Genomic DNA, 19888 nt, shown 5'->3' on the forward strand with positions numbered 1-19888 from the left:
ACCTTTTTTCTTTCATTCTCTCAATAAATTGGACCCAAGGGCGTTAGGTGAATGCATGTAATGGTTTAAAGATTGTATATGATGTATAGTCTCCAACTTTGGATATAACTAGTATAGTTTCCATTTCAAAATAATTATCCAGAAACAAATACATTGATCAATTTTGTTAAAATTCATAAATTAATATATGATTTCCTATTTTATCATTTATGCTTTATTTGGTTGATAAGAGAAAATAAGAAGAGAGAAAGAGGTAAGAAAGAGAAAGAGTAGAAATAGAGTAAATTTTTATGATGTTTGGTATAAGAGAATAAGAAGAGAAAATGAATAGAAAGAAATATTTTCTTCTCTTTCTCTTTTGTTTGGTTGAGTAGAAAATGAGAAGATAAATATGATATTATGATTCAAATGACGAAAATGTCCTTAAAATAAAGAGAAGGGAGAGAAAATTGTTATTTTATTATTAATTAAAAATAAATGTTATAATTTTAAATTATATATGTTATTATATATTTTATTATAATATCAATTAACTTTTTTAATTGATATTTTTTTATATTAAAAAATACCAATGTATATTAGCACTATTTAAAACCAATAAATAAAGAAAATAAACAAGATTGAATGACATTTTGAGATTTCAATAAAAAAATTCATTATCTCTTCCCTTTCTCTCCAAAGTATGACAGAATGCATTTATAGTCTCACCTACTTTTTCTTCTATTAGTTCAAAAAGATTCACTTTTTCTTCATTCTCTCTCACTCTTTTCTTTCCAATCAATTTCACCTCAAACTTTCCTAAAGATATTAGTGAAAAAGGAATCATTTAATACTCTCTTCGAAATTATAAATGATCATTTACTCTCCACATGTGAGAAGATGTTGTAAAAAATAAAGCATTTTAAAGATATAATGTGGTCACGGCCACTAATTAATTTGGGCTATAAATTCATGACAGGCATGCATCAGGATCAGACATTAAAACCAGCAGAGGCAGATTTCTGTTTCTAACGGTTTTTTCATGACAGGAGAAAAGCTCTATTTAATGTAGTTTGTGTTTCATAAAGAAAAGTAAGTCAAAGTAGTGCAAAATAGGAGATGCATGTAATAGGATCATTGATTGTGCAATTTGAATAGCTGATTTGCCTTTATGTTTCTGTTAGTTAACTTTGTATTTTCCTGTGTCAGTAGGAGTTGCGATTCTCTCATGAATAGTCCCCTACAGCAATGTGAGGCACATATTAAGAGAATAATGTATCTCCTTATATAGATAATTTATCTCTTCTAGCCAGTAAAATGTGACATGTGTGTTATTTTGTTAAAAATATTTTTAGAAAAAATGATGAAACACACATATCATAATTTCAATGGCAGGAGGATATAATTTATCTCCTTATACCAGGAGATATTCCATTCTCTTAACTTAATCATTTAGAAATTAATTATAAATAATTTAAAATCTAAGCAATAAAAAGTTTTTAAATAACACATATCATCATGTACTCTCCTCCTGTATGAGAGGTACAGATTCTATTAGTAGATACGGGAGAAGTTAAACTCAACAGCAAATGCAAATATTATTATTGCTTAGTTATATAATGTATCTTTCATATAGAAAGTTGTTGATTTCCTTTCTTCTTTCATTATGATTTTTCTTAAACTATAATATTCTCAAAGATCTATACTTAATTCGATTCTCTGCAAAAAAATCACTAAAACTGAAAGGAATAAAAGAAATATATACAAATTTCAAATGATTACTCAATTGAGTCTGCAGAAAAAACTGCAGCTGGAATTCTGAGGACATATAAAAAATTAATAGAATTGAAGGTTACATGTTTAAACTGCAACTATAAACTTCTTGTCATGCATATCTAATTCTACAACTCTAACTAACATCATCAAATCCACAAGCAAAGTCTATGTCATCAAAAGAACTGTGTCTTCAACAAGGGGCAACAACCACCTCCACCATTCATAAAACACTTGGAACAACCATCTTCTGTGACATAATCAAAGTAACTATCGAGCAGTGTTGGCTTGTTCTGCACTTCTATGGTTTTCCCTGGCCATTGATGCTGCAACTAGCTCATGAAACAAATGCAGAATTGAGTCATCTTTGTTCTTAAACTGGTTGCATAACATTTCAGGCTTTCAGCAGCTTCAAGTTCCACATCAAAAGCATCAATCCACATACTGAGAGTGTTCTCCATTATGAACTTAATGAGGAGTTTTAATCTTTCACTATCAGCGCAGTATCGATGTTATTAGAATGAGGTATGACAGGCTGAGGAGTGTGGTGTGGATGATTCAAACTTTGGTGGGAAATATCGCAACATAGGGTGAAAGGTTCCATGCACTACAGAGATGGAGAGATCCAATAGCTATTTTCTTCTTTGTGGTGTTGTGCTTTGTTGTTGTTGTTATTGTTGGTTTCTATGATGTGATCATCATCGTTGTTTGGATTATACCCGTTGAAGCCACCAAGGTTCCGAAGAAAATTTTCCTCTCCAACTCTTAGCTTCATTAGAAGATTTCCCACTACGGTTGATAGCTTGCTCTGAAAGGGGTTTAGCTAAGTGTTGTGAAGGTTGTAGGAAATAGAAGGTTTAGCAATTATTAGTATTTAACAAAACTTCCATGAATGTATGTAGTTATATTATTTTGCTATTAAAAAAACTGTTATTCAAGAAACTTTATAAGGTGGAGTTAAAAAATGTTGTCATTTTCCATTAATAAAGTTTGAAATTTATGCAGAAATGGAGAACAAGTTTGGCAAAATAACACAAGCTATACAAGGAGGGCATGTTACACATTCATAAGACACCGAAGAGTTAGCTCACTCGTCTCAATCACCATTTCTTGATCCTTTAATTTTTTGTAGAAGGTTCATAATGACCCATTTTTTAGTCAAACAAAAGGTTAACCTAAAAACATGGCAATAGAAACGTGGCCCAGCCAATTTATGAATAAGAGGTTAACCTAAAAACATGTTGTTCAGTAGCTACTTCGATTATGCCCTATAGATAGAATGGCTATTCTAAGTGTGGTAGGAAAAATGGTGAAGGTAGAAGTTTGCACCCTTTTTCCCTAGTGAAATATCCACATCCATAATCACCAAAAATCAAGAAATGGAAAAGGTTCTCCACAAAATCCAAGACTGGAAGAGAAAGCTGTGTGCCTAAAATTTGATGGGCAAAGCCACAAGTCAATGTCAGAATGCAGAAAACCAAATATCTCTATTTTGCATGAAAAACATCACTTTTTTCTTTCATGTTGTCCATGATAAAGGTTATAGTCCCTACCTTATTAGTGGCCTTGCTTTCACAAACATGATAACCATACAAATTGTATCTTGAATGCATGAATGGTCAAGCCAGAGTACTAATGTAGTGGTGGCTATACCCTCTGTCATGGACAACGTGAAAGAAAAAATGTTTTTTTCTGCTAAAATGGAGATAAATTGACATATCTAGATACTAACTATATGATTTTGGGTTTTGGCCATAAAATTTTAGGCACTCAATTTCTCTCTCACTCTTATACTTTGTGGATAACTTGTTTTGTTTCTTGGTTTTGGTGATTATGGATGTGGAATTTTCATATATGGTAAGGAGAAGGATCACACATCTCAGTTGTTGTCCTAAGTCTTTTTCTCATCATAGTTTTACAGCACATAATAATGTGTCAACTCATTTTAATTAAATTCTTTTGAGTTAATAATTGTATAGCCTTTTATTTCATCTCTCCCTTCTTAACTTCTTTATTCTTCCTCACTTCAACTAAATCTCCTTATCACTAACCATTGAAGAGATTTAGTTTTGGGTGGAAAAGAATAAGCAGATTGAGCTGGTGGAGAATGAGAGAGATAAATTGAATGATTTTATATTTATTAAAAGAGAATAATTTTAATTAAAATGAGTTGGCATATTACTATAAGTTGTAAAACTTTGATTCTATTGGATTGGGACTTAATAAGATCAAACTTAGGATGTGTAATCCTTATCCTTAGGAAAAAGGAATAAACTACTACGTTCGTCATTTTTCATATCACATTTAGAACAATCATCTTCCGAGACAATCAAAATAACAACCGAACAACATTTCATTTTTTATAGGCTTAGGTAATAAATACAGAATTAAAACATCTTATTCATAAAATGGCTGCACAACATTACCTATAGCTTTTGTTGTCGTGTTAACCATTTGTTTGACTAAATAGACGTTAAAGGCATTACCTGGTAAACCTTCCAAAAGAAAGATCAAACATGGATGATCGACATGAATGAGTTGAGACTTTGTTGTCCTATGAATATGTTGCATGCCCTTCTTGTAGAGCTAGTGTGTTTATCTCAAAGCTCATTCTTCATTTCTTCATCCTTGAAGGCTTCAATTTCGGTATCATAATGACCAAGCCACATTCTAGCATGTTTTTGGGATAAGGACAACACACTTGCTAACTCAAACTTATAAAGTGCCTTAAATAACATAATTTTATTGTAAGCCAAATATCAGAACTACATACATTGTTGGAAGCTTTATTAAATACTAATATCACTAAACTTTCTATGTCTACCAACCTTCATAACATTTAACTAAACCCCCTTTTAAATTAGATAATATAATAAATTATAATTTTCTCTTTGCCCACACAATCCTGGAGAGGAACCTAATTCCATTTAGTGAAATTTATCGCAGAGTGGGCAATCTTCTGAATAAGTTCAGAGCTCCACAATAAAATTTTATTCAGAATCTCGTGGCCTCAACGAGTACAATCCAAAAAAAACAACACAAATGAACACCATTAAAGAGAAAGAAAATCTAATGGAACCACCAAATTGAAAGCGATAATTCATTACTTTGTCATTTTTATCACTACTTGAATTAGTTGTATATAAATCAATATATGTTGATTACCAAAAGGGAAATACATATAAGAAGAACTACAGAAAATGTTGATGAAATTGAAAATAAAGATTTGTTGATTATCAAGAGAAATCCAAAATCTCCAAAAGGCATAAACATTAAAGTTCAATTAAAAATTCATGCATTAAAACAACACACCCCTAAAATCAATGTTACTCCAATATCCAACCACAAGGCCATTGCCGTATTAATCAAAAAGACGGTTGTGACTACTGAATGGCGAAACGGGTTTTGAAATTTATTAACATTCTCCAAAGAAGGTATTGTTAATAATCTCCTAGGTACCAAAACCATTAAGAGAACGCCCAATAACTTATTCATTGCGACAGAAGTTATGAGCTGGTTCAATGAGTTTTCTAGTTTGTAGCATAAAGGATTTGATAAGTTTATGGAGAAATAGAGTTTTTGAATAGGGATTGAGAGAAACGTTGAAGTTTATCGCGAAATGAGGTTTAACTATGAAAGGAGAAGAAGGAGGTTGGAGTTTTTAGTGAGAAGAAACAGAAGGTTGTTGCACTCAAAATACGAACTCGAAGTCTAATATATACTCGGGATATTGGTGGCTATTTTATAAGAGTATTAAAAATTTATGATTATAATATGCTTCATCATTTACCATTAATTTAGATTACTTTTTTTGAAAAGTCAATAACAATTAAATATCAATGATGAATGATGCAATAAAAATGTATAAAACTCATATACTGTCAGTGCATACATCTTTTTCTCATTTTCTAAACTCTTTCCCACACATACCTTGTTCATATTTTCGTAACACATCTTCTCTCACACTGTATGTATCACTTTATGTATTATTAATCAGAAAATATAAATTGAAGACTAAATACTCATTTTAGTTCCTTATATTTTTTTTTTATTTTACCAGTTTAGTCATCAAAAAAAGATTTAAAATAATCCCAAAAATTTGAAATGTGAGTCAAATTAGTATTTTTTGGGTTAAATTAGTTCGGTCAAGTATTGTAAAACATGCCAAAATGACTAATTTGACCCACATTTGATATTTCGAAAACATTTTAGGACTTTTCCTTTTTAAATGACTAAACCGATAAACTTAATTTGTATTTAATTCATGTTTCACTTTTTTTACCAGTGGAAAACAATGTCTATGAATTGGTACAGACTTTGGATAGAAGATGTTACTCATCTTATTTTAAGATATAATAACAAGTAAGGAAACTAAAATGAAATATTGGAAAGTAATCAATATATAAATGCACTATATATATATATATTAAAAGTAAAGTTTATAAAGTAATGCAATAAATATATATATATATATAATATATATATTTATTTATTTATTTATTTATTAAAAGTATAATGTTTGAAATTAAGGAAGGTAATCAATTTCATTCTTATTCCAAATAAAGTTATATTTTTTTTAATATTTCTATAATTAAAAGTTTATATAAATAGTGTTTCAACATACATTTTATTTTATGTATGTCAGTTTACATTCTTATTTTATAGTTCAAAATATTCAATTTTTATATATTTCATTTTATAGAATTATATTATATTTTTTATATTGAGTATATTTTATATTATAATTTTTTATCGGATACATTTTATATTATTTTTTTGTCTTTATTAAACTAGCGTGTCGACAAATATTTTGTGTCTGCCAACCCGAATTCTTATTTTATAATATTAAGTATTAAATTTGTATTTTTTATTTTAGAGAATTTGAATATTTTTTATTGGATATACTACATGTTATAATTTTTGTATTTATTATAATATCCAACTTAAAGTTATATGTATATAGTTATCTAGGATTATATGGTTTTACTTCAAAAATAAAAAATATTAAGGGGGAAATAGGAAAATAGAATCATGATGGTAGTTATTTCAAGTTTTGGCTTTATATATAGTAAGTATAGATATATACATTTTATGATGAGATGAGTGGTTAATATGTTGGTGATGGTTACCTAGAATTATATATTTTGTATAGAAATTAAAAAATGTTAAAAGACAAAATAGGAAAATGAAAATTAATTGATAGTGATGGTTACTTCACTTTTTACCTTTATAAATAAAAATAAGAATAATAATAGATAATATAAATATAGATATAGATATAAGGGAATTGGATTAGTTTGAAAATTGTGGTGTATACTGTATAGTATTTGTAAGTCATTTATATTATTAATTTATATTTATACTTCCACATTATTAATAAAGCCAAAATAAATAGTAATCATCATGTATGGTATAATTTTAAAATTCATTTTTATCCTTTTTAACTACTCTCCTCAATAACTAATAAAAATTTCGACATAATGCTTTCATTTTTCAAGAATACATCATTACTCTTTCACATTTTTTCTTATTTTTATATTCTATCTTCATCAACCCAAGAATAACACACAATAAAACATGAAAACATATCTAACAACTCTTTAATGATTTTTATCTTCATAAATCTACATTTTTCATTGACTTTATATATTGCATTTCTTAAAGAAAAGTGTAGATCAACAGACACAGAGTGTCAATCAACACGCGCTAGTATAATATAAGTTAAAAATAATAATTTAAAGTGGGCATAACAAAATTACCCCGACTAACATCTATTTTTCTCTTTTAAAAGTTAATCTTAATGGATATTATCGTGTTTGTCAATCCACATTTTTATTATTTGGGATTGAGCATATACTTATTAATCTTTTTTATAAAAGAATTAACTTTACAAAAAAAATTGGTCGACAATTTTCAATCTATGATATTATTTTAAATCCTTAATTATTCATCTATTAATATATTATAAAAAACACTAACAAAATGTTCAATGTTTTCTCTCTCAATATTTTAAGTCTAATGCAATCACTTGATTAGAAATTTATCATTATGATATTTTGTGATAAGGATATTGTTACATAAGTACATCTCATGTATAAGCCAAAAAATAATACGCTTAGAGTAATAATAATGGAAATTCAGAGTCTATTAAAAATACTAAATGTCTCATTAGAATTAAATATTCAATTGACCCAAACCAATTTTTCTACATATAATTAAGAAATGATAGCAAAAGAGAAGCCACACAAATTAAAAGGCTATCCTTCACCATTCAAATTTTGCAATAGAAGCAAAGAACAAACCCATACAAATTATTAAGTACAGTGGCAAAAGAAATGTGAAATGACATACCAAATCCCCAAAAGTATCCCTTGTTGTGATTATGTTTCGTTTATTAAGATTTTGGAAAATTGTGTAACGCCAAAAAAAGTGAAGATAAGTTCTAAAAGTAAAAACAAATAATGATGGATATGTAAAATTTAAGTTTAGTAAGAGATACACAAAAATCTTACTTATGAAGGAAAGATTAGAAATTATACTATAACTAAATATTTATTTTAGTCCTTTATACTTTTTTTGACCTTATCAATTTATTCTTTCAAAATAAAAAAGACCTAAAATGGTCCCTAAAAATTTTAAATATACGTCAAAATAGTTTTTTTTTAGCGTGTTTTACAACACTTGGTAGAGACTAATTTAACTTCAAAAATGACTAGTTTAACCTACATTTGAAATTTTGTGGATCATTTTATAATATATTTTTTGATGACTAAAAAAATACGATGTAGTAAATCAATATTTACTCTTTATATTATTTATCATACTACAGGTTAATATATTTAGGTAATTTGTGTCACTGAAATAATAATTGTACGTGGAGATTGATGCCATACTTTAGTCAAATCAAGTTTTGTTGCACCAATGTTATCATTGAATATTAGAAGGCACTATCTTTGGTGTGATGTCAGCCTCTTGGATTAGACCGGGTGTGGAATTTCGAAGCACACCAACCAATAACTTCATGCTCTTTTGAAGTCATTCACACTCATTGATTCAATAGAAAATGGAAAATGAAAAGTAGAGTGTAATTTTTTTTTATCTTTTAACATAAAACTAGAGTTCAAATTAAAAAGTAGAGTGTGATTTTAATAAAGACAGAATATTTGTATAGTTTTAATTTCAATAAATAAAAAATGTTATTACATAAATCTATTTCATTTACATCATTAGATTTTTAGAAAAAATAACACTTATTGTATTCTAATAAAATTTTAGAAAAAAATTAATATATAATTTATATAAGTGTTTTATAAATATTTATATCATTTTGCTTCATCATATATTTTATTTCATAATATAATTCAAAAAATATAATTCATGTTTCATAATATTATTCAAAAATTAAAGTTCCTAAAAAACAAACTCATGTACAACAAATTCGTAGTTTAAATTATAAATTTTAAAAATAAGTATTTTATCACGCTTTAAAAACTTAAAACATAAATAAATGATAGATTAGTATTTAGATATCATACTATCATTTTATCATTAACTTTTGAATAAAATAAAGGTAAACTATACATATATCTCCTGAATTTTAGTGAAATTATTATAAAAATTACAATTTTTTACCTACACAAATCACTCTTATTTATATTCATATATTACGCTAACTACCTATGCATGAGAAACGAGTATGACATTTTAAATAAAAAAGATGATAAATGTGATTAAGTTAAACAAAATATGGTATATTATAGAAACGAGTCCAAATAATGTACGAGTTAATATCTTTTCATTAGTTTTAGTTCCTTACAATATAAAACAAAAGTAATTTAAACAATATTTTCTTAGAATTAAGTTAAACAAAATATGATATATTATAAAAACAAGTCCAAATAATGTACGTGTTAATATCTTTTCATTAGTTTTAGTTCCTTACAATATAAAACAAGAGTAATTTAAAAAATATTTTCTTAGAATTATTAATGTGTTTTACGAACCAAACATAATGAATAGACGTTGAATTTTATATTATTTTGACGTATCTCTACAATGTATCATATTTTGTTTAACTTAATTACATTCGCCACATTTTTATTTAAAAAATCACATTTATACTTCATATCGGGTAATTAGTATATCTATGAGTATAAATATAGGTGATTAGTATGATTCCAAAAAGATGGGTAATTTATAAATTTCACTAAAAGTCATGAAATATTATTATAATTTACTCTAAAATTAATATATTGATAATAATTCTAAAAGTATAAATAGCTTTTAATTTCTAATATGAATAGATATTAAAGTCAATAAATACCACTAACACGCACAAGCCATATATATTCTTTCATTTTTTTATGTCACTTTATGCATTATTAATATTTATTAGTTGAGAAAATTTATTTAAATTATAATTATAATTATTAAATATTTTTTTTGGCTAATTATACTTTATAATATAAGTGGTATAAAATAATGGGACATCATATGGAGATAACTGGCAGGAGGAGATAACTTATCTCCTTATATAAGGAGATACTTCACTCCCTTCTTTTTTTAAGAGAATAGTGTATCTCCTTATATAATAAGGAGATAACTTATCTCCTCTAGCCATTAAAAATGTGACATATATGCTATTTTATTTATTTTTTAAAATATTTTTATAGAAAATAATAAAATATGACACATGTCATGATTTCACTAGCAGGAGGAGATAATTTATCTCCTTATACAAGTAGATACTACATTCCTTTCTTTTAATGGTCTGCCCAGTTTTATTTTTTATTTTATAAAAAAGAGGGTGCGCGTGTATCTCAGCGTATACGCAAACGTAATGGCCCTGATGTCACCTCAAAGTTCTCTTTGACGTCATCGTCCTATTTATGTTTCTAAAATGCCCTCCAATCCTACATCACTTACCTTAGTTGACCTTGCCTATGAAAGTCCTCTAAACAACCTTGCTTTACATGCATTCTAAGTATTGTAGATAATTATTTATGTGGGAATAATCAATAAAGTTTATATAATATATTAATTATTTAATTTTAATTAAAATTTATTTTGAAATGATAATAACAAAAGTCATAAATATATGTAACTCCAATTGTTAATACCTTTTAGGATGCACGTATTTAACAGTTGTCATTTAATTTTGTCAACAAAACATTATACAAGATCTGATTTAATTTTAATTGTGGGTCAAAAAGAAGACATTTTATTCCACCGATTTTCTTTTTGCAAACCATCAAGACCCTATATATCTTATAAGATCTGCTAGTATCTATTCCGAGAATGTAAATACTTTTGGTAATAAAAGCTATATTCCTCTAATCATAATATTCTTTTATTTTATATGATCCACTAGTATCCATATTAATTAGGCAAGCAAATCTACTATCACACACAATGTAGGGCTCTATCTGCCTCACAAGCATATGGAGGGAGAGACAATCATTACAGTGAGAGGTATCAGAATAGGTGGGTCTAGTCCGGTCGACCCGCTAAAGTCCATGAATTTATAGAGTTTGTGTATCATATTATGTATTTTGTACTGATTTTGTGTTTTTTAGTTCGGACCAGTTGGGCTCCGGTCCAGCTTACCCTGGACGGGTTCGGGTTTCCCATTTTGTCTTCTTTTTTAATTATTTTTTGCACATTTGGTAATAAGTAATAGATGAAAAATATTTTTACAAAATAACTTATAATAAATAATAAATAATAAAAATTGTGTTATGAACTTTGAATAAAAAATAGAGTAACGTCTATAACATAAAAAATTATAAATTGTAAAAATATTATAAAGTCAAGCATTATATCATTTTTTCTATTTTGTAGTATATCCTTTTAAACATAATAATATAATAGTGTATCAAATCAAACGAGAAAATATTAAACCATATAGTTTATACTTTTCTTAATTGTGTTATTTAATTAGATTTAACTTCTACAACAAAAACATAATAAATAAAAAAAATTTACAACAAAACTAAAAGACAACATATTTTTTTACCAAAGAGAACTTCATATAACCAAATTTAACATAATAGTTTGTAATGAAAATTTTGATAAAGACGATATAAAGGATCTTCATACAAAAAGTAAGGAATAATGATCATATATTATGATTGTAATTATACTTTAACATATAGAGTTCATTCTGAACTTGCGTCTATGCTACTATTACTATAAATCAAAGTTGTATTATTTTTTAGAGTGTCCAAATGTTTATATATTAAAGTGAAGTTACATATTATATTGGGTTAGGGAGTGAGAGTCCAATAGAAATGAGAGATTTAATAAATAAGTTATGTTAAAAATCATATATGTGGACTTGAGATTACGTCTTAACTCAAACACAAAGTATTAAATCTATAAGTTTGGCTACATTGTACATAATAATAAGTGTGTTAAAAATTTATAATATAAAATGATATATGTATTGAATAGAATAAATATGCTAAAACTTAAATAAATATTTTTTTAGTATTATGTGGATCGGCTTGCCATAATATATATCCTTCTTAGAGTAAGTTTGAACTATAATTTGATATGCATAAATTATATGAAGACTTTTTAGCCCGAGTATGATATGGGCTAGCATCAACCTGCCTGGATAACCTGTGTTGATACCTGTACTTAGAGCAATGGTTGAAAGCTAAATTTTGTAAATCTAATATTGAGAATGATGTATTTATTATTAGGGGTGTTCGCCGTCCATTTGGATCGGTTTTTAGGCAAAAAGTGATCTGATCCAAACACGTAATTAACTTATGGTCTGGTATAGTATGATCTTTTTATAGTATGATGTCCGATCCAATCCAGTCCAATATTATATGCGATTTCAGTTCGGTTTGGATCAATTTTTTTTATAAAATATTGAAATTGAGCTACATTCATAACTCATAAAAATGACTAAATATTAAGCATAAAACAATAATAAAAATATTGTTAAACAACATTAAAATGTCTGCAACAATAATACAAGTAAACAACATTATAAAATAGTAATAAACAGTAAGACAATAATAATAAAAACAAAAAATGACAACAACAATAAGAAAGCAATAATAACAAGATAACAAAATAATAGGATATCAATAACAACAATATGAACACTTGTAACGTAATTTTAATAGTTAGAGTGTTCCACTGGTAACCAATAACAATAATACTTTCATAACAATAAAATTTATAATAAAACACCTAATCAAAATCAACATTTGAATCATCTTCATTTGGTTGTGGGATTGGTTTAAGTTATAAAAAAGTGTATAAAATATAATTAATAAGATTTAAAATATAGCAAAATATATATATAAATAAATAAAATATATGTACAATTTTGGAGTTGAGACTTAAGATTAAGTTTGGAAGACATATAAAAGTATTACACACTTAAATTTTACATATTAGTTTGGTCCGGTCTGGATCTAAGAGGTGAAAGCAAAATCTGGACCGGACCAAACGGTCTTTAAAAAATAAGCCCAACACGATTCAAACACATTCAGTTTTTGCGGTTTTAATCTATTTTGGATTGATTTTCGTTTTATTTTTGAAACAGTCTAAATTTGAACACCCCTATTTATTATAATTAGACTAATATTTTTAGTTTTTTAAATTAAATTTCAACTATTCGTTCCTTAATTGTATTTTACAAACAATATTTATCAAAATCCATCTTATTTATATCTCCACACTTCCATTTTGAGTTGGACCGATGCAAAGGAACAAACTTCCAAACCAAGCCGAAAGAAAGTGCCTAGTATTTTTTTCGTTTTATATTTGAGGGATTATTGAAACCAACTACTCAATAAACGAAGTACTATTTCTCATCACAAAGAAAGAGGAATGACGTCATTCAATACATGAATTTCACGCCCCTTATTATTTCCTTTCTTCTTCTTCTGTTGTTGTTGGATCTGATTCATTAATTCACTAACTCACATGTGAATTGGAAATGGACAAAAGGTATAAAAAAAGGGTCACCATAGAGGAGGTGGGTGAGGCTGAGAGTGATAGATTGAAGAAATTAAAGGCAGAAAAAGACGCTGCTGCTGCTGCTGGTGGCAGTGATGACACGACGGTGGTGCCGACGGAGGAAGAGGTGGAGGAGTTTTATGCCATACTGAGAAGGATGAGGGTGGCTGTTAAATATTTTAATGAAAAAGGGAGAGGTGGAAAGGAGTTGAGAGAGGTTTTGGAGCAATCGGAGGTCACGGTGGTTGATGATGAAGAAAACGCCGTCGACAATGATAACCACCTTGAATCTGGCTGCGCTGCCGTTAACAAGGGCGACCAGGAGATAGTAATAATTAACGAGGGTTTGGATTTAAACGCCGTCGCTCCTGAAGCCGCTGACGGCAGCGACGCCTAGATTTGACTGCCGGTGGCGGTGGTAGTTGATTAATAGTTTTTTTTTCCTGGGGATTTTCCAAGATACTACTTGGTAAGGTTCTCAGTTTAAATATTTAACACGAGTATGTATCATCAACACACCTTGGTGGTGTAGTTGATTTTTAGTTAACACGTGAAGTTTGTTTGTTTTTTTCATTGAAGTACAATGTTGTGACTCCCTCTCTGTCTGGTGTTCATGAGGCAAGTACCTATAGTAACATGTTTTCTTAATTTTCATCGTATTTAATAATTCTGTTTTTATTTTTGTCCACACGAATTTGCTTAAATAACCTATTGTTATTGATGTTTGTTTATGATGTTTTAGAATTTTTATTGTTTCACCAAGTCACATAGTAGAGAAAATGTGTTCCCCCAATTAAATTCTGCGTCATATTTGGACCGAAAGGTGTGAGATTCTTTTGTGTATTTATTTAACAAGTTGTTTTGATGAATACTGTGTAACTCACCCTCCGGCTATTTGAGGTTGGATAGGAACATCTATTCTTTCAAGTTTTTTTTGTATAATATATTGTATTTTCTCTCTCTTTTAAGGGACTAATCCATTTATATGTATGATTGTTTATTCTAGTAAGTATTGTAGTTAGGAATTGAATATTTGAGTGAAAATCGAATGAAGCCTTAAAGTCTTACAGCATTATACTAATAAGTATACATACTGTTTTGGTTGTTTCTAAAAATGAAAGAATGTTTTTTTATCAATGTAAGGGATTAAAATGTATTCAAAATGAGTGTAAGAAAGAGCTTCACTGTGCTTGGGAATCCGGAATGCATTTGCAAAACTGTTTTAACTTAAAGAAATAAATTTGCAGCAACTAGTTTATATTTTGTCATTTTATTGTTAAAGGTATTCTTCGTATAATTAATAGAATTTAAATTCTCTCTATCCATCATTTTTACATTAAGGCTCTCATTTATTCAATAATAATTTTAAAATTAACGGGCCTAGGCCCAACAAAAAGGACATTGCAATGGAAATAATCGTGGAGTAACTCATGTTATTATTTCGAAACGCAAATAAAAGCTTGGGACAAGTGAGTTAAACGATGCACAATTGTAAAAAAAATAAGGTTGAAAGTTAGCTAGAATATCATCATGTGTTTGGCTTCTCTAATCATATGAATTACTCTTAACAAGGCTTAAACCATTTGAGATTATTACCAATCAAGATCTCAGAATCTATCTGAAGCCACCTTCATATAAGCGTTTCTGGCAAAACCACCATACTACTCTAGATTAGGATAGCCTTTATTCATTAACTTGGTTTGATCAGTGACTAATGGTTTATAAGTTAGGGTTTATGTTAATACTTTATAGTATTTTACAGTTATCAATTAATCCATCATCTACATTTATAAAAACGCTTTTAATCCAATTAGTTAGCTTATTAGACATGCACTTTCACAACCTATGTTTTCACCATATATCCTCTATGTCTACAAACTATAGCTCAAACTATGGAGTGGGTCTCAAGATTGAAAATTCAACACTTGAAATAATTTATCTTATACCATACAATATTGAAAGGAATCACACTTCAATCTTCTTAGCAAAAATATCCTCTCCACACAGGAAATCGCAACACATGGCTCTCCTTTTAAAACTGATATAGTATTAATTTGTCATTGTTATAGATTTTTTTGGCATTTTCTTTCATATACCGTAGATCGTTATATAAGATGCCATAATGGTATTTCATTTTTAAGGCAAGGGAAATACCTGGTCCCCAATAAACAATACAATAATAGCCTATGACAGAATGGCCATGTTAAATATAAAATGAATTTTGTAACCTATGATCAGTCTATTCAACTAAAACACAACCTGTCATTATAGCATCATCTTCCTACTGACATGTTACCCATTTTAGCACAAGCCCAACATCAAAACAATCATAGCCATGCATTCAGAAAGAGGAGTCTTTCTACAAAGAAAACCAAGTTCCTGCTGAATTTTAATCTTCCAATTTTTTTTGGTAGATATAATCTTGCAACTTTGTTCCTACCCTAATGCTTTCTTTCGTTGGAGGGGAGATAAAAAAAAAAGAGGGAAGAAAAAGATAAAAAATATAATAGATTTTTACATTTCTTTTAGCAAGATAGAAAGAGAAAATAAAAAAAAAGAAATAAATTTTTGAATACGAAAAATATCCATATAATAAATAGAAGAGAAAGAAATGTTTTATTATTGATTAAATAATTAAGAATTATAATGTAAGTAAATGATAACATGTTTCTCAACATAGTAAATTTATCTAAAATTAAATATTATAATATAAAATATTAAAATTTGCATATTGTAATACAATTGTAGTGTGAATAAGAGAAGAAAATAAAATATCTTATTATGTAAGGAGATAAGTTATATCCTCTAGCCATGAAAATTATGCCGTGTCTTATTTAATCATTTTCTATCAAAATATTTCTAAAACTAAACAAAATAGTACACATATTATAACTTTACTGGTATGAGGAAATAAGTTATCTTCTGAGGATATACTTTATTCTCATAAGAAAACCTAACAAGGAGTATGGATGGAGATCATGATATGTGTTAAAAAATAATTCAATGGTCTAGATTTTACAACTAAATTTAATTTAAAAAATAGAATTATAAGAGAAAGAGAAATTGTGGCAGAGAAACGAGGAAGAAGAAAACTATTCGTTTTCCTCAGCAACAATTGACCCAGTCACTTTTTTCTGGGCCAAAAACTCTTCCATTGTTTGTATAGAGACAAAACTAGTATAATGAAAAGAAGAGGATCTCGTCATTAACGAAAGCAATCTGATTTTATAGCAAAGCATATTGCAATCTGGTTTTAGATGACTTATATTCTACTGTAGAAGGTTTTTAAAGAAATATAGTTTTACAATAATATTGTTTTAAAGCATCTTGCAATCATGCTCATATTTCTCCTTGATCCATAGTAACACTAGTTTCCTTGACACTCTCTTTCTCTTTCCTTACTCGGTTCTCTTCCATTCTATCTTTATGTTTTTTAAATTAAATTTGGTTATAAAATCTAGACTATTAAATTACTTTTTGACACATATCATAAGCTTCACCCAGCACCAGAGAAGATCTACACTAAGTAACAAGTGAGGGACATTTTTATCATTGTCCACATTTTCCCCCTTTTACTTTCTTTGCATTCAATGATAGAATGTTACTGGACATGGGCCCCACCAATTATTGTATACCAAAGGAAGACTAAAAGATTCCAACCCCACTAGGTAGAGTCTCTCTAGTACTAAAGAGGATTCTACTGGGTAATATTTAATGTTAGATTTTCTACTAGGTAACATTTTTTATATTTAAAGGGATGCATGTTGAGGAGTTTAAACTTTGTTGCTTATACTTCATATCTCGTAACATAATCAACTAAGTTAATTCTAATGGATGTTTCCTTTATCTACCTACATTTGTTTTTGTTTATGCATTTTTGTCAGTTAGTAGGGGTGCTTCTACTATAAAAAAAAATACAACAACAACTAAGACTTAATTTTAGTGGATAAAATCAGCTATATTGATCGAAATGAGTAAAAATAAACCAGATGGGAGCCCATGTATGAAACTCTCCTACGTGATATGGTATAGTGTTAGAAATATAATAAATGACGAAAATTGGTTAAAATCCCAGGAATCTTGTCTTTGTGATGCCCATATCTATTTGTTGGTGCATTCTTGGTGAAAGCTTCTTCAAATTGCTCTATTGCGGGTAAAGGCTTCGGCCTATTAAATCTTGCATTATTTCGGCAAAGTAGGTAGTGCAATCCATCCTAAGTTAGCTTAAGCAAGTAGCATCATACTTAATCGAACAAGAATATGTTATTCGTATTTTTAGTTAAATAGTTTTTCATAAAAAAAATGCATGCTTATAAGCTCTAATTTATTAAGTTAATTGTAGTGACTTATATGATTAAGTTAAAGGCTATAACTCTCTTTATATAATTTTACATTTATCTTTGTGAATCAATTGAACAACTAGTTTTATCAATTATTTGTAATTTAATAAATGAAGTAATCAGCCATAAGTTTTCACCTCATTCTTATTAGATTTTGTGGAACTAGATTTAATAAATAAGTTTTCACCTCATAAATTTAATAAATAAGTTATTAGTAATTTAATAAATGAACTTATCAAAGTAAACACTAATAACAAGTTATTAGATTTTGTTTGATTTGTTACAAGTAGGAAAGGGTTCTCATTGTTATTGGATTATGAAAATAGTGAAAAATTACCTAAAATTGAAATATTATATCTTTAACTAAAAGTCTAAAACCTTATTGAAATAATTTTATGAATCTTTTTTAATTATAAATTGTTTCAATCATTCTATCATAGTATCATATCTTGGAGAACTTCACACCTTAAATATATTTATTCGTTTTAGGTGGTCTCTCATCTTTGTCATTTATAAGCATTACAAGTGGTAAGACTTAACGCTTAAAATCCACCCAGTAATGCTATTTTTGAACTATCATCAATATTTTCTTATTTTTTAGATAAGGAATTAATTATTTTTGGAATATATGGTTTCATATCCTATTAAATGTTATTCGCAAGAATCAAACTTTGATATTTTAATTTTTATGTTGTTCTAACGGAACTTTATATTACTAGACCAATATATTTAAATGAGAGAACTTTCTAGTTTCCTAATATTTTTTGTCACGGAATAATGAAGAAATAAAAGTAATGTCAAGCTATTACTTTTGTGAGATTTCTTTTTAAGACAGGACTGGTTGGCTTTGCTAAGGAGCATCTATGTAGTCCTATCAAAGTAAGGGGTGGAGAATAAAAGATGAAAAAGTATGATAAAGGTATTTATAAAGAATAAAACTAAGTTTGTTTCTTTTTATATATATGTGTCAGTCCTCACTAATTGAGCTCCCAATTCTGGATTGAGTGGATTCACGAAAATTCTTTGATGCCTCGTATAAAGTTGCAAAAAGTGACCCTATCTATTTTCTGCTTTTCTATAGTGGTGCGACCAAGCAATACATTGCTTTAGGCTATCAATATATTTTTTGGTTATATAAAGGGAGTGGAACATATCTATTATTAGTGATTTTGTGTGTGTTTGGTTGAAAGAGGGGTGAAAAAGAAATAAACACATGTTTGGTATGGTTGAAAGAGGGGTGGAATAGTTTTCAAGTATTCCAACTTTATCATTTTTATTGCTTATATTTATTTACCTATTCTCTCGAACATATTTCACACACTATTCTATATATTTGTCAACTTATATCTATTTTTTATAAATTAATTTTTTTATCCTATTATATCTAAAAATTAAAGTTATCACTTCAATTTTATATCCATTTTTTTAAATTTTTAATCTATATAAATATTATTTACAAATACATTAATTTATAATATTGAATTATTGAATACAAATATAGACCAGGAATCATATCTGTCAAAATGTTAATAATAATGGTATATATATATATATATTGCCATTGTAAAATTTTATATATATTCAATACATTATTTATTATTCGTTGTTAATTTTTTGGAATGGTCAAATAATAATTAAAATATGAATAATGGATAATATAAAATAATATATAAAACAAACTTTTACACGCACATATTTTTTCTTTATATTTGTAAACCATATATGATGGTCTCATACTTATCTATATGATTTTTTTTTGTATGATTAAGAGTATTTATTCACTTTATGAGTAAGAAACTAATTATTTTAGAGTT

At 27.8% G+C, this 19888-nt stretch overlaps 1 protein-coding gene across 2 annotated transcripts; it reads left to right on the forward strand.

The window, feature by feature from the left end:
* LOC109349769 lies at nucleotides 13522–14465 on the forward strand. Of its 2 annotated transcripts, none has more exons than XM_019590725.1 (2): nucleotides 13522–14047; nucleotides 14078–14465. In XM_019590725.1, the coding sequence occupies exons 1-2, from the start codon at nucleotides 13715–13717 to the stop codon at nucleotides 14129–14131; spliced, it is 387 nt and encodes a 128-aa protein (XP_019446270.1). In that variant the 5' UTR covers nucleotides 13522–13714; the 3' UTR covers nucleotides 14132–14465. The 2 variants fall into 2 exon arrangements, with proteins under 2 accessions (XP_019446270.1, XP_019446269.1); XM_019590724.1 differs by having other exon boundaries at nucleotides 13522–14038; nucleotides 14069–14465.

The sequence above is a fragment of the Lupinus angustifolius genome, chromosome LG06 (assembly GCF_001865875.1).
Source record: "Lupinus angustifolius cultivar Tanjil chromosome LG06, LupAngTanjil_v1.0, whole genome shotgun sequence".
NCBI lineage: Eukaryota > Viridiplantae > Streptophyta > Magnoliopsida > Fabales > Fabaceae > Lupinus > Lupinus angustifolius.

Bases quoted from the DNA above. Each gene is read 5' to 3' on its own strand.
- LOC109349769 (XM_019590725.1), top strand. From the start codon at position 13,715: ATGGACAAAAGGTATAAAAAAAGGGTCACCATAGAGGAGGTGGGTGAG. The intron at 14,048-14,077 runs GGCGACCAGGAG...ATAATTAACGAG, and splicing joins GCTGCGCTGCCGTTAACAAG to GGTTTGGATTTAAACGCCGT.